The sequence below is a fragment of the Stigmatopora nigra genome, chromosome 7 (genome assembly GCF_051989575.1).
Source record: "Stigmatopora nigra isolate UIUO_SnigA chromosome 7, RoL_Snig_1.1, whole genome shotgun sequence".
Taxonomy (NCBI): domain Eukaryota; kingdom Metazoa; phylum Chordata; class Actinopteri; order Syngnathiformes; family Syngnathidae; genus Stigmatopora; species Stigmatopora nigra.
The window spans coordinates 5,021,670-5,033,951 of NC_135514.1; the positions used below are offsets into that span (position 1 = coordinate 5,021,670).

The window sequence follows — 12,282 nt, forward strand, 5'->3', positions numbered from 1 at the left end:
ACTTCCTCTCTGGCGTAATAGGACGGTGGGACGGGCATCCGACGATTCCCACAATGCACCCTGGTTTTCGTAAACGACTTTTCCGTTCAAAAACATGTGCTGCAGCCTTTTTTGATTGTTTGGATCATTTTAATCCTGAATTGAATTAATTGTATTTCACCATCCTTTTACCTACTATAAAATGAAAGTAAAAGTTCTTTCAAGGAACCCGGACGACTACGTCCGGGAAACCAAGCTAGATATTCAGCGTGGTAAGTAAAGGAAAACATCTATGCTATCTACTTCTAGCCTTTGTAGCTGTGGGAACAAATTAAGAGTCACACAATTAAAAACATTACATCAAAGAATATTTATAAAAACAGTATTATCTTGTTTTTATTCTATATCAACATCGTAAGGATGTTAGTAATTCATCTAGTAATGGTTGTTTTCTTACTGCAAAACAGCAAATAACCAACAACTAGTAAATTATAATTTGCCTACGTCCACTAGTGAAAAATATTATAGCAACGCTTTAAGTATTGTGCGCATATACGTTGTACCCTTAATTCAGTCCTATATTTTTTTGTTACAATTATGACTTGTATGCGAGAAAATATAGTACATTTTTGTTGACTGACTCTGAGAATTTGTCCTAAATATTAAATTAAAAAAAAAAAGATAACTAAAATATGTTTGTGTCTATTATTTCCACCAGTTCCTCGAAACTACGACCCTACACTTCACCCATTTGAAGTATGCAGAGAATATACCCGGGCCCTTAATGCCACTAAGCTCGAAAGGGTGTTTGCAAAGCCTTTTGTGGCCTCGTTGGATGGACACAGAGATGGAGTGAACTGTATGGCCAAGCACCCTAAGAGCCTCTCCACGTTTCTGTCTGGCGCTTGTGATGGAGAGGTAATCATTCACTTACTGTACACATGTATTATGGTTCAGATATTTCTTTATGTAGCATGAAGCCACTCATGTTTCTCTTATATCATCCATAGGTTAAAGTGTGGAATCTTCCAAAACGTGAATGCCTCTACACTTTCCAAGCCCATGAAGGTTTTGTTCGTGGAATCACTGTCCGTTTTTGTGGAACGTCATTCTTCACGGTGACTAGTTCTTTTGTCATGGCAGAAATGCCTATTGATATACATGTGGTTTTCATATATCACTTCTAAAAGGAATGGCCTTGTTACAGGTGGGGGATGACAAAACAATTAAGCAATGGAAAATGGAAGTACCAGGTTATGGTGAGGCAGTGGAGCCACTTAGTACAGTTCTAGGCAAGGTATGGAGAGGACAACCCCTTATTAGTTGATATAAAAAAAAAGGACCAAGATCCACCTTCGCTCAATTACATGGCATTGCCCAATGGGATCCCAATAGCTATGTTGGTATCCAAATCGATAAAGTTCAACAAAATGAAGATTGTTAAACTAAATCCCTTTCCATTGCAGACAGTTTTCACAGGGCTTGACCATCATCATCGTGACGGTTTGTTTGCAACATGTGGCCAGCAAGTGGACATTTGGGATGAGCAAAGGAGCAGCCCCATCCGTTCTTTTTCTTGGGGTGTAGACAGCTTCAGCTCTGTTCGTTTTAACAAAGTGCAGGTGAGTTGTGTAGTTTTCTCGGAGTAGAAAACAAGCCATGACATTATGTCCCTCACAAGTGTACGTTAACTTTTGACCACAACTGTATGCACAATGCACTCATGGGTAGGTTTAGTGGTCTACCATGCACTGAAAACTAGACTCTACAGTGAAAACTAAGAGTAAAAGTTCACAACCACAGAATTGTCCGCAATGATATACAGTGTTCCCTCGCTTATCGCGGTTGATGGGGACCGGGACCACCCGCGATAAGTGCATTTCCGCGAAGTAGGGATTCCCCTTCAAAAATGCTTAATTTGAAGTTAATTCCATTTTTTTTCTTTTTTTTTATCCTCCTGTACGCGGTACACCATATAAAATAAAGTCATATTTGTTATTTTAAATCCCATCATATATTTTACCTGTGCCATGTAAAACCAATACAAATTTCGGTTATGGATTATAAGTGGCCTAGTTAAGTTTAGTTCATTATGTGATTTAACCGGTGTAGAATGTTAGCCTTGAGGTTGAATCAATTCTGTAATGCTGACCTTATTTTTTTTGTTGTTGTCAGACTGAACTGCTTGCAAGCTGCGCCTCTGACAGAAGCATTGTACTGTATGACATGAGAGAAGCAGCCCCACTTAAAAAAGTATGATGATGACAATTTGTTTTTTCAGGTTTCAGTTTTGCATTCAGTTATATTTTTAATGATTTTTCCCCCCCTTTCTTAGGTTATTATGACAATGGTAAGCAACACACTGTGCTGGAATCCAATGGAGGCTTATCACTTTACATCTTGTAATGAAGACTATAAGTGAGTAAATTGGTAACAATATTAGACGTCCCCATTTTTAGCAAATGTATTTTTATTGGGGGGAGGAGGATTCGATTGCCCTTTTTTCCCTTGATATTTTTCACTATTGTTTTTAAAGTGTCTCTTGCAATATGTTTTGTCCTTTTACGTGTCTCTAGTCTTTACACATACGACATGAGAAATTTGCACAAGCCGCTCATGGTACACGAAGACCATGTTTCTGCAGTGCTGGATGTTGACTATTCCCCCACTGGTGCAGAGTTTGCATCTGCTAGTTTTGACAAGACCATTCGCATTTTTCCCAAAAATGAGGGCCATAGTAGGTAAGCAAAAGGCAGAAGTTGTTTCCTGTAACTTGAGTCCCAATTGGGCTTTGAAGGTGTTGGGAATTATTGAAATGAGTACTTCATCAAACACTATTTGAAGAGTGCATGTCTAAAATTCCCACTCATTGATTAAACATTGAGTTTACTTCAACTTTTACTTTGTTTACGTGTTCGCTAGGGAGGTCTACCACACCCAACGCATGCAGCATGCTATCTCCATAAAGTGGTCAGCCGATAACCGCTACATTCTGAGTGGGTCAGATGAAATGAATATTCGTCTGTGGAAAGCGAATGCATCCGAGAAACTAGGAGTGGTACGTACATTTTTTTACTAAAAAGTTTGGAATTCTATTCAAATAGACTACACCCTTTTAAATGAAACTTCAATCTTCCTCAATTGTCAGATAACCTGATTAATTACCTGACACCCACCTTGGCTTTGTCAGGATAAATTAAACATTCTGATTCAGGGCAATATCACTCTTACTTCAGGGCAATATCACTCTTATTAAGGGAAATTACCAGTAGAAGGAAGCCCAGTGGACATCTACTCACCTCTGGAGTTGTTTGATAAAATACTTAGGAATTAATTAGTATTGACATCTTTCAACACGGTTACCTTGTCAGGCAGTGCAGTTTGTCAAACAATAAGTAGCTCCCCTTGCTCCGGTGAGTTGTGCTCATCTGTTAAATAAAAATCCCTGTTAATGGTTAGCAAGTATTTTAATTTAGCAAATATCATTTATAGCTTTGTAATAATAATCAATGCTGCCCCCCCCCCCCCCCATTTCCTTCAGCCATTTTTTTACAAATGAGTCTCCTGCTTATTTTCTTAATGCTGCCGTTTGGAATTTTGGCTCACTTAGCGGATGTTTTACTGTCACTCTGTAAGGAAAGATTTATTCAAAAGTATTGCACTTAAAGAAATCAGACAGGGTCTGCTCCTATCAGCAGTTTAAATCGACCAATTACTTAAAGCGGACCGCTCGCAACATAATGAAGCATTAACAATCAAGCTGGGGCTGTCTTTGATTATCAAGAAATATAGAAATGCTGAATCAAGCCATCCGTGAAAACTTCTCTTTTAAGTTGCTGCAGTTCCCTTTTTTTCTTTGAAAACTTTATTTAAAGGCACAGACAACACCTTACATAAATTACTTCCACAAAACTTTTCAAAGAGTATTTAGTATGCAAATAGCTAATTTATTTTCTCAATTTTCCAAATAAGCTCTAATGAAACCTAGAATTCTTCCTAAAAGAATGAAGATTTGTGCACAAATGTCTGGGAAACATTAAGAACTATAAAAACATACGAGCATATGGTCTTGCTGCCAAAAATATGATTCGTTCACCATCATATGCATTTACTAAAATATTCAAATAAAACTAATAAGTATGAGTTCTTCATGCACACACGTCTCCTCTCACAGTTTTCAGATAATTTATTTATTTTTGTTTGTTTGAGATATTTGTCATTTTATGGTCATTCTTTGTCATAATTCACTGATCAAAACACTGTCAGTAATGTGGATTAAATCCAACTTTTCCATTTCTCACGATTTAGCTTCCACCCCGAGAGAGGGACGTCACCAACTACCGCAAAAAGCTAACAGAGAAGTTCAAGCACTTCCCGCAGATCCGACGCATCGCGCATCATCGACATCTCCCTAAGGCCATCTACAATCAGGCCAAGGAGCTGAAAGAAATGAAAGCTGCCCGCCGCAGAAAGTGAGTCATTTTGTCCACTCCTGTTAAATAGTGCTCATTGAAGGTGGCGTCCATGGAGTCCAAGTGCATCGGTTTTGGTGCCTTGGTTTGCTGCCAGTTTTGGCATCTTTCTTTCCATTCAGTTCATGGAAAATCCCCTTCACAGGGCTTCCCTATTAGAAATTTCCATTCCATCCTGTATATGCACTTTCACTATTTAGATGGAGGATTGATTGTCCCACTTCACCCTAGCCACAGTGCACTGTATTTGATTTACCAGCGGTTTTCTCAGTGAGCTAGTTTGTGTGCAGAATAATGTGCTTTGTGTGGTTAATGTGATATTCTTAGAGTGCATTTGTGTAGTTGTTAGTAATTTTGCTGTTTGATCATGCAGTATTTTCCTCCTGCTGTTTGCTCACCCCTAAGTCTTTCATCCCATCTGTTATCACCAGCAGACTTTTCTCACTGTCTTTCATCCTTGTTTTTCAGGGAGAGGAATATCCGGTTACACAGCAAGCCAGGAACTATACCTATCTTGTCTGAAAAACAGAAGCACACTGTTTCTGTGGTGAGCTAAAAACAGAACTGCAATATGAAGGGGCAACATACTCGGCAGGTGAGCAGACTGTTTTCACCTGGGAATCTTGAAAGCACCCTTTCACAGGAAATGTTTTGACAAGACAAAGCATTCCAATTTAACCTTTCAATTAATATCAAAGTGTGTTGTCTCGTGTTCAAATTTGACTCATTCAAGGTTCCCTTATACCTGGCCTTTACCAAGGGTGCTTGACAAACCAGATTGCAGACAAAGATCATCATAGGGATTGGAGGAAATTGGTCAACTTTTACTTAATTGATCAGGACTCGTATTAGAATATGTCTATGCCAGTGCCATATACTAGTGCTGGGCAGAAAAAATAAGTTGCTTTTGAGTTAGATGGTATTGCTTCCTGTCCCCATATTCAATTATGTGTTTATTAAATCAACAAACTCAAATCTAATACCAAGTGCATCTGCTAGAGAACACGTAATATATAATGACTTTTTTTTTTTTACATTTTCAAACATTTTATGTTTGGTTATGTACTGTTCAGGAATTTTGGGGTTCTCAAACTGTTGAGTAATACTGCTTTAATGTACACAATATTGTTATTGTCCATGTGACTTCAACCAGTGGATTTGAGTAAGAAATAAATTCAGAATCTGCCAGTCAATTTCACTGTGCTTGTCTTCACTTTTTTTAAAACACAATTCCAGTATTACTTAATGTTTAATCAATTATATTCTAATCTTCCTGCATTGTAATTTAAGTATGAAACTCCAGATCGGGCTAAATTTAAATTCCATGAGGTTTATAACCATATGTGTCGTTTTTGTATATGTTGGGTATGTTCTTATGAAATATTTTTCAATCTCCTATTTATATTAGGAAAAAACTCAAAATATATTTGCTTTGGTATTGTTTAGTGGTAAATATTAGGTTTTCTAAAATGTTTCATTTAAAATTCATGAGCCATCATGTCACTGTTTGATTTAAAGCATTTCAGCGACCTGTTGTTTGACGTGGCGCTAATTTGATTACAGGTCTTGTGAGGTATTCCTTCTATCCTCTTAAAGCTGTCATTTAAATCCAATCCCCACAACTACCTGCGTAAGGTTGAGACGAGAGTGATTAACAAGGTTTCTGAAATGATGGTTTATAACATTTTCAGGAGCAACAAGGAATTGCTCACCAATTATTTTTGACTACAGCAAATTATTCAGTCTAAAGGTTTAGCTTTCTACAATTGATGTGAATACATTTCTGATGATTAATTAGATGCAACTATTTCTAATTACAGGGAAATAATTGACATTTTTATTATGTTTACGTTTTTATGTTGTAGAAAATAAAGCACTGTACATACCTGCAACTAATATGTATGTTTAAACCAAGGGTGTCCAAATTTGCAGATTCTTTGAGGGACAGAAAATTCTGAGAATTCACAGGTCTAACTGAAATCCATCCCCTTACATTTTTAAAACAGATAATTGCAGACATGTCCACCACTCACCCACCAGGCCACTATTGATTGGTTGTGTTGTCTGAATGGTCAGCGGTTTGATTCCATGCTATGATTCCCCATCTGTTGATGTGCCGTTGGACAAAGTGTAGATTCATATTTTGCCCTTAAGTTGCAGCACCTGTGCAGGCCGGGACTGTGCAAGTCAGGGGTATTCAAACTTTTATTCCTCATGATCAGGGTTGGGCAAACAATTCCAGAAAAGGGCCGCAGTGGGTGCAGTTTTTCATTTCATCCTTGAAAGAGGACAACTTTTCACCAATCTGGTCTCCCACAAGTGCAATCAGTGGAGTGCAATCCGGTGCTTCTTGTTTTCTGCAGAAATCTCATTGGATAAACTGTCAGTGCTGGATCGGTTGGAACAAAATCCTGCACCCACAGTGGCCTTAGAGGCCTGGTTTACCCACCTCTGTTCAAGATCTACTTTTCATGCAGTTGATCACCTTTACCGTTTTTCCTGGCTCCTGACAAAGCTCAGCAGTTATGTTTATGAACATCTATGGGTGGGAGTAAGTGGGAACGGGGGTGATAATCCACCTAGGGTTCATTCACTACTTACTGCAGATACGCCAAATGTATATACTAATTGCATTGCTAAGTCAATGCAGAGACTGGATCCAATCTTAGTGTTGTGCGATCTACTGGTAGATTGTGATCTACGTTTCGAGCACCCCTGGTGAACAAACATTGCAGAATTTTCAATACCTTACAACTGCAAGAAAATCACAATTCAATGTATTACATTGTATCATTTTTCTCTTTTTTAATAGTGAGGCACCAACCTGGTGCTGGTCTGTTGGAGAAATGAACATTACTGTTTTCAATCTCAACCTCCCAAATGGATAGAGAAAAGTTAGCCCCCCCCCTCCCCCCCATTCTCCCCGCTTCATCTTCCACAATCGGAATATCAGACAACAGGTTAGCGTGTTGCCCTCAAAGTTCTGAGATTGAGGGTTCCATCCCACGTCCAGATCTTCCTGTGTGGAATTTGCATGTTCTCCTCAGACTTGTGTGGGTTTTCTCCGTCTACTCCAGTTTCCTCCAACATTGCAAAAACATGCAAGGTAGACTGGTTCAACACTAAATCTCCGATAAGTATAAATATGACCACGATGTCCATCTTCTTTTCCCTTGCGATTGGCTGGCCACCAACTCAGGCAGTCGCCAAACCCAACCCACTCAGCTGGTATATGTCCCCCTGCGCGTCCCTTGTGAGCAAAGGCGCTACACAAAATCAAGGAATGTCTCAGTATTTAGCTCCATCTAGTGTTATAACTGAGAAGTGCATAGAAAGGTAGGCTGTATTTAAGCTTCTTGTGTGGGTCATATTCAATGATTTTCTTGTCATTTGCTTGATGCCAGTAAAAACTGGGCTGTGGGACCTTGTTTGGTTCCCTTAATCCTCCAGCATTAGAATGCTCAATCTTGCGCAGTGGCTCCATTCCGTGTTTGCCGTGCTGCTTTACGCCTGCTGTCAATGAACATCCAAGCGTCCTCGGTTTTGGTTCTTCTACGTGTATCCGTCGCCCCGCCCCTTCTGTCCCCCGCCCCCATCTCTCTTTACCCTCTTCATCCCTCGGTCGTTGCATCCATTTTTGTCCCTATAAGAATTCTTCCAACTATTACCAACCTGGACGAAAACAGCCAAACAGGGACCGAGGAGACAGAAGGACTCCAAAAACAAAAGGATACGTGTTTTATTCTAACATGCGAGTGAAACCTTTCTGAGGGATGGCAACGATGGGTTAGACAGGATTTACCATGACTGCAAAATAAAAGGCAAGACTCGCGTTTCTCTTGAACATGTTGGCTTTATTTTTTTGGACATCATCCTAAACGGGGATGATATTTCAAATACTACGCAACATTCGTTTCTATTCAAGGCATCCATTTCTAGTATTGGGATGATTTCTCGACAGCACTAATGTTTATGTGTTGATTTCACCATGTACTATCTAAAATACTACCAATCATTTGTTTTTTACAGTTTCGTTTCATAACCCCACAACGCGCTGGATCTCTCTTCGCGAGCTTTAAATTGGAAGAGATCATATTTTTTGACGTTTTAATTCTGCAGCAAACCATCATATGCATGAACCGTCGTGTCATCTATTAGCTTCACCGGGCTGTCTGTCGGTGCACTTCTGGACGTCTAACCCTCCTCCCGATGTTAAATGTTTTATTGGCGTTATCTGGAAAAACTAAAAACCCTTCGTTTCTGATGTTTGTAGCCACTGTGAGTAAAAGATGTCCGCTCCACAAGGGCCCAGGGGCGGTCCTGGCCCTGCTGCCTCGGCGGCGGCCGGCGCCATGCCGGAGATGCCGGACCTTAGTCACCTCACCGAGGAGGAGAGGAAGATCATCCTCGGTGTCATGGACCGACAAAAAAAGGAAGAGGCGAAGGAACAGTCCATGTTAAAGTAAGATTTTGTCTATGTGTGTGTCATTTTGTCCATACTGCTGCTGTGGATGCTAGCTAGTTGGTTGATAAACTCCATGATGATGTGTTGTGTGGGTCATGTTGCCTCTTGACATCCAAGCCATGGCAGAAATAGTCACGTTGTAATTATTATCATTACTATACATTCATTGTTCCAATAGATGATTCATTTTTTCTTATAGTAATTCAATATTTCCTCCATAGTGCTGGATTATACAGCCACACTATGCTGGAGTCGTTACAGATGCCATTTTCACGTAAAACAACATGATAAGTTACTTCACCTTTACTCAGGAGTGTCAATGTCATTACACAATACACTGCTGGGAAGATTATTTAAGGCAGGGGTCCCCAAACCGGTCCTCGGGGGCGAGTGTGGGTGCAGGTTTTTGCTCCAACCGATCCAGCACACACACAGTTCGACCAATGAGATTTCAGCAGAAAACAAGACCAGTGATTGCGCTTGTAGGACACCAGATTGGTGGAAATGTGTCTTCTTTTTGGAATGAAAACCTGTACCCACTGTGGTTCTTTGTGGAATAGTTTGGAGACCACTGATTTAAGGGGTTTTATGTAGCGGCCCCGCACGTGCACGTTTAACTGCACTCTCCCTGGATGCACTTATGTCGCACAGATCTTTTCAGCACCAGGAGCTGTCCATTCAAGGCTGGCTGGTTGGGTTATTTTTAAGATTGACCAGGAGGATTTTCGTCATGATTCCGTTAACCTTTTAATGTGTCAGCCGTGACTGCTTTATAGTGGGATGCTAGCCAAGTGGCTAATGTATTGTTATTTATTTATTTATTTGTATTTAAAAAGAAAAAGAAAAACAGAAGCGGTTATTTTTGGTGGTTGTAAATGTCAATAAAGATTATGTGGCTAAACCACCCGATGATGTAGTGGTTCACTCCCCTGACTTCGGTGAGGGCAAGTGTGGAATCGATACCCACTCTCTGGCAGTGTGGTTGTCTGTGTGGATAGTTGTCTGTCTCTGTGTGTGTCCTATGACTGACTGGTGACCTGTCTTGGGTGTAGTTTGTTGAACTCCAGCAAACCTTGACCCTGACCAGTTGGTGTTGAAAATGAATTTATGAATGAATGATTGTGTGGCTTATTTTAATGCAAATGTCCTCTAGTAAGGTGAAGTCATTACAAGTCCTGGTGTAAATGATGCAAGTGGCTTCTTACTGTAGTCTGATGCCGGCTGTTTGTTACTACTATACACAAATTGATGAAAATTGTTGAGATCAAAATGAACTTGTCGTATTTTGTGACATTGTGGGAAAATAACCCAGCATAGTTTAAGGAGAGCATCTACTGACTGACTAAGTGGGCTTTAGAATAATGAAAATGCAACCAAATTTGTGACTCATGATTTTACCCTTGTTTTCAATTTCATCTCTCATTGTCTCATTCATTTTTGTACATTCATTCATTCATTTTCTGAACCGCTTTATCCTCAAAAGGGCCGCGGGAACGCTGGAGCCTATCCCAGCTGACTTCGGGCCAGAAACAGGGGACACCCTGAATCGGTGGCCTACATTCAATATTTTAGAATTAGGGAAGAAACCGGAGTACCTGGAGAAAACCCACTCAGGCCCGGGAAGAATATGCAAACTCCACACAGATGGACCGACCTGTATTTGAACCCAGGACCCCAAAGCTGTGAGGCTGACGTGTTAAACACCTAATTGTTGTACAATGTTCTTTCATTCTTTATTGCCTTTCATTTTTTATTCCTTCTTTCTTCAATGTTCATTTTCTGTTCTTTCTCTCCGTCTCACTCTCTTTTTCTGTCTTTCTTTCTAGTATGTACTAATGTTCTTGATACTCATTTCATTTTTAAATTCACAAGTGAATGAGTTTGATAATATAACCCAATTCCCACGTAAGATGTTCATTGACCAGGTGAAAGACTTTGCCTAGATCCCTCAGATTGTTGTGCGGCCCTTTTCTCTTTTTTTTTTTTATAAGATATTGCGATTATTGCCCAGTCCTAGCGTAGACAGATCATCACTGCTTGTTTATTATTTTTGCTAAGGAACTTTTTTTTCTGATTCTCACACTGCATATGTGTACCTAATTGAATGACCATTATTTTTTTTTCAGCTAACCAAATGACTACAACTGCCCCACATTGGTTTATTCCCATTTGCCTCAAAGCTTGCCCTTAGAGACTTTAGTGTGAGCCGTATTCTCTATTCTACAAGCTTTTATGGTGCATTAGAGCTGTTGTTTTCCATCAGCAAGTAAATATTTGCACTAAGGAAGCATTCCTAATGGAAAGAAAGTCATGCAATCGCTACATAGCACTACTGCATGAGAAGCATGACTCATCTACTCTAAGACACAGCTACCTCAGCTGTGTTATGTATTGTTTGAACCAAAAAGACCTTTTCAATCTCCCTCCTCATTACTTTTATAGGTATTATTATTACTCTTATTATTACTATTATTATTAGTAGTAATAGTAGTAGTAGTAGTAGTAGTAGTAATAGCAGTAGTAGTAGTAATAGTAGTACTAGTAGTAGTAGTAGTAGTAATAGTAGTAATAGTAGTAATAGTAGTAGTAGTAGTAATAGTAGTAGTTGTTGTAGTAGTAGTAGTAGTAGTTGTAGTAGTAGTAGTTGTTGTTGTTGTAGTAGTAGTCGCAGTAGTAGTAGTAGTCGCAGTAGTAGTAGTAGTAATAGTAGTAATAGTAGTAGTAGTAATAATAGTAATAGTAGTAGTTGTAGTAGTAGTAGTTGTAGTATTTATTATTATTATTATTATATTGGCTCACTACTGAGAAAAATATAACTCCCCATTCAACCACCTGATAATTGAGAGTTCAGGACATAGTGCCCTTTGTAGCTTAAATCCTGTAGGCTTGCCTTCTGCTGCAAAGTTGAGTATATAGCTTTTTCATCATGTATTGTTTTATAATCATAAAACGTCCCCCTGCTGTTTTTTTTTGGGTGGTAAGGACTTCTGTCGAGCTATTTATCTAGTTTCATTGTCTAAATAGAAAAGCTAGTCATCATGAGTCATCAAATAAGTAAATACCCTCTTTCTTTACCTATGAATCATTCAAGCATGGATTACCGAGTATATTTAGGTAACATTCATATGCCCAATGCTTAACCTGCGACGGATTAGCTTGTCTTTGAGTGATTAGTTGCATTGCCAGCAGTTCCTGAATCAAACACCAACACCACAATGGAGTAACCCATTATAGCATGTCTATATGTGTAGTCGTGGTCCAATCGCATAGCAGCATTTCTGGAAAGTGTTAGTTTCAACATCCACATTTAGAATCCAACACAGGGAATCCCAAGTAGTTGATGGCCTGGAAGGCAGCTGTAATGCT

At 39.4% G+C, this 12,282-nt stretch overlaps 2 protein-coding genes across 29 annotated transcripts in view; both read left to right on the top strand.

The window, feature by feature from the left end:
- The first annotated feature begins 24 nt into the window (after positions 1-24).
- Positions 25-5,644, top strand: dcaf13 (ddb1 and cul4 associated factor 13). 2 transcript variants are annotated; one of them, XM_077720881.1, is made up of 12 exons: positions 25-251; positions 698-897; positions 990-1,097; positions 1,187-1,276; positions 1,446-1,601; positions 2,155-2,232; positions 2,315-2,397; positions 2,556-2,720; positions 2,902-3,037; positions 4,288-4,451; positions 4,920-5,046; positions 5,185-5,644. In XM_077720881.1, the coding sequence occupies exons 1-11, from the start codon at positions 182-184 to the stop codon at positions 5,005-5,007; spliced, it is 1,338 nt and encodes a 445-aa protein (XP_077577007.1). In that variant the 5' UTR covers positions 25-181; the 3' UTR covers positions 5,008-5,046; positions 5,185-5,644. The 2 variants fall into 2 exon arrangements, with proteins under 2 accessions (XP_077577007.1, XP_077577006.1); XM_077720880.1 differs by having other exon boundaries at positions 4,920-5,644.
- A 2,408-nt stretch (positions 5,645-8,052) lies between these two features.
- Positions 8,053-12,282, top strand: part of rims2a (regulating synaptic membrane exocytosis 2a) — a 99,044-nt gene continuing 94,814 nt past the window's right edge. For all 27 annotated transcript variants that reach the window (XM_077721421.1, XM_077721422.1, XM_077721424.1 and 24 more), the window contains exons 1-2: positions 8,053-8,272; positions 8,725-8,913. In XM_077721421.1, the coding sequence (XP_077577547.1) occupies positions 8,741-8,913 (173 nt within the window). In that variant the 5' untranslated portion in view covers positions 8,053-8,272; positions 8,725-8,740. The remainder of the gene's footprint in view (positions 8,273-8,724; positions 8,914-12,282) is intronic.

What these genes read in the sequence shown, in the direction of transcription:
- dcaf13 (XM_077720880.1), top strand. Translation starts at nt 182, where the DNA reads ATGAAAGTAAAAGTTCTTTCAAGGAACCCGGACGACTACGTCCGGGAA. An exon ending in CAAGCTAGATATTCAGCGTG is followed by an intron (nt 252 to 697) that starts GTAAGTAAAGGA and finishes TATTTCCACCAG; the next exon opens with TTCCTCGAAACTACGACCCT. An exon ending in CTGGCGCTTGTGATGGAGAG is followed by an intron (nt 898 to 989) that starts GTAATCATTCAC and finishes TATCATCCATAG; the next exon opens with GTTAAAGTGTGGAATCTTCC.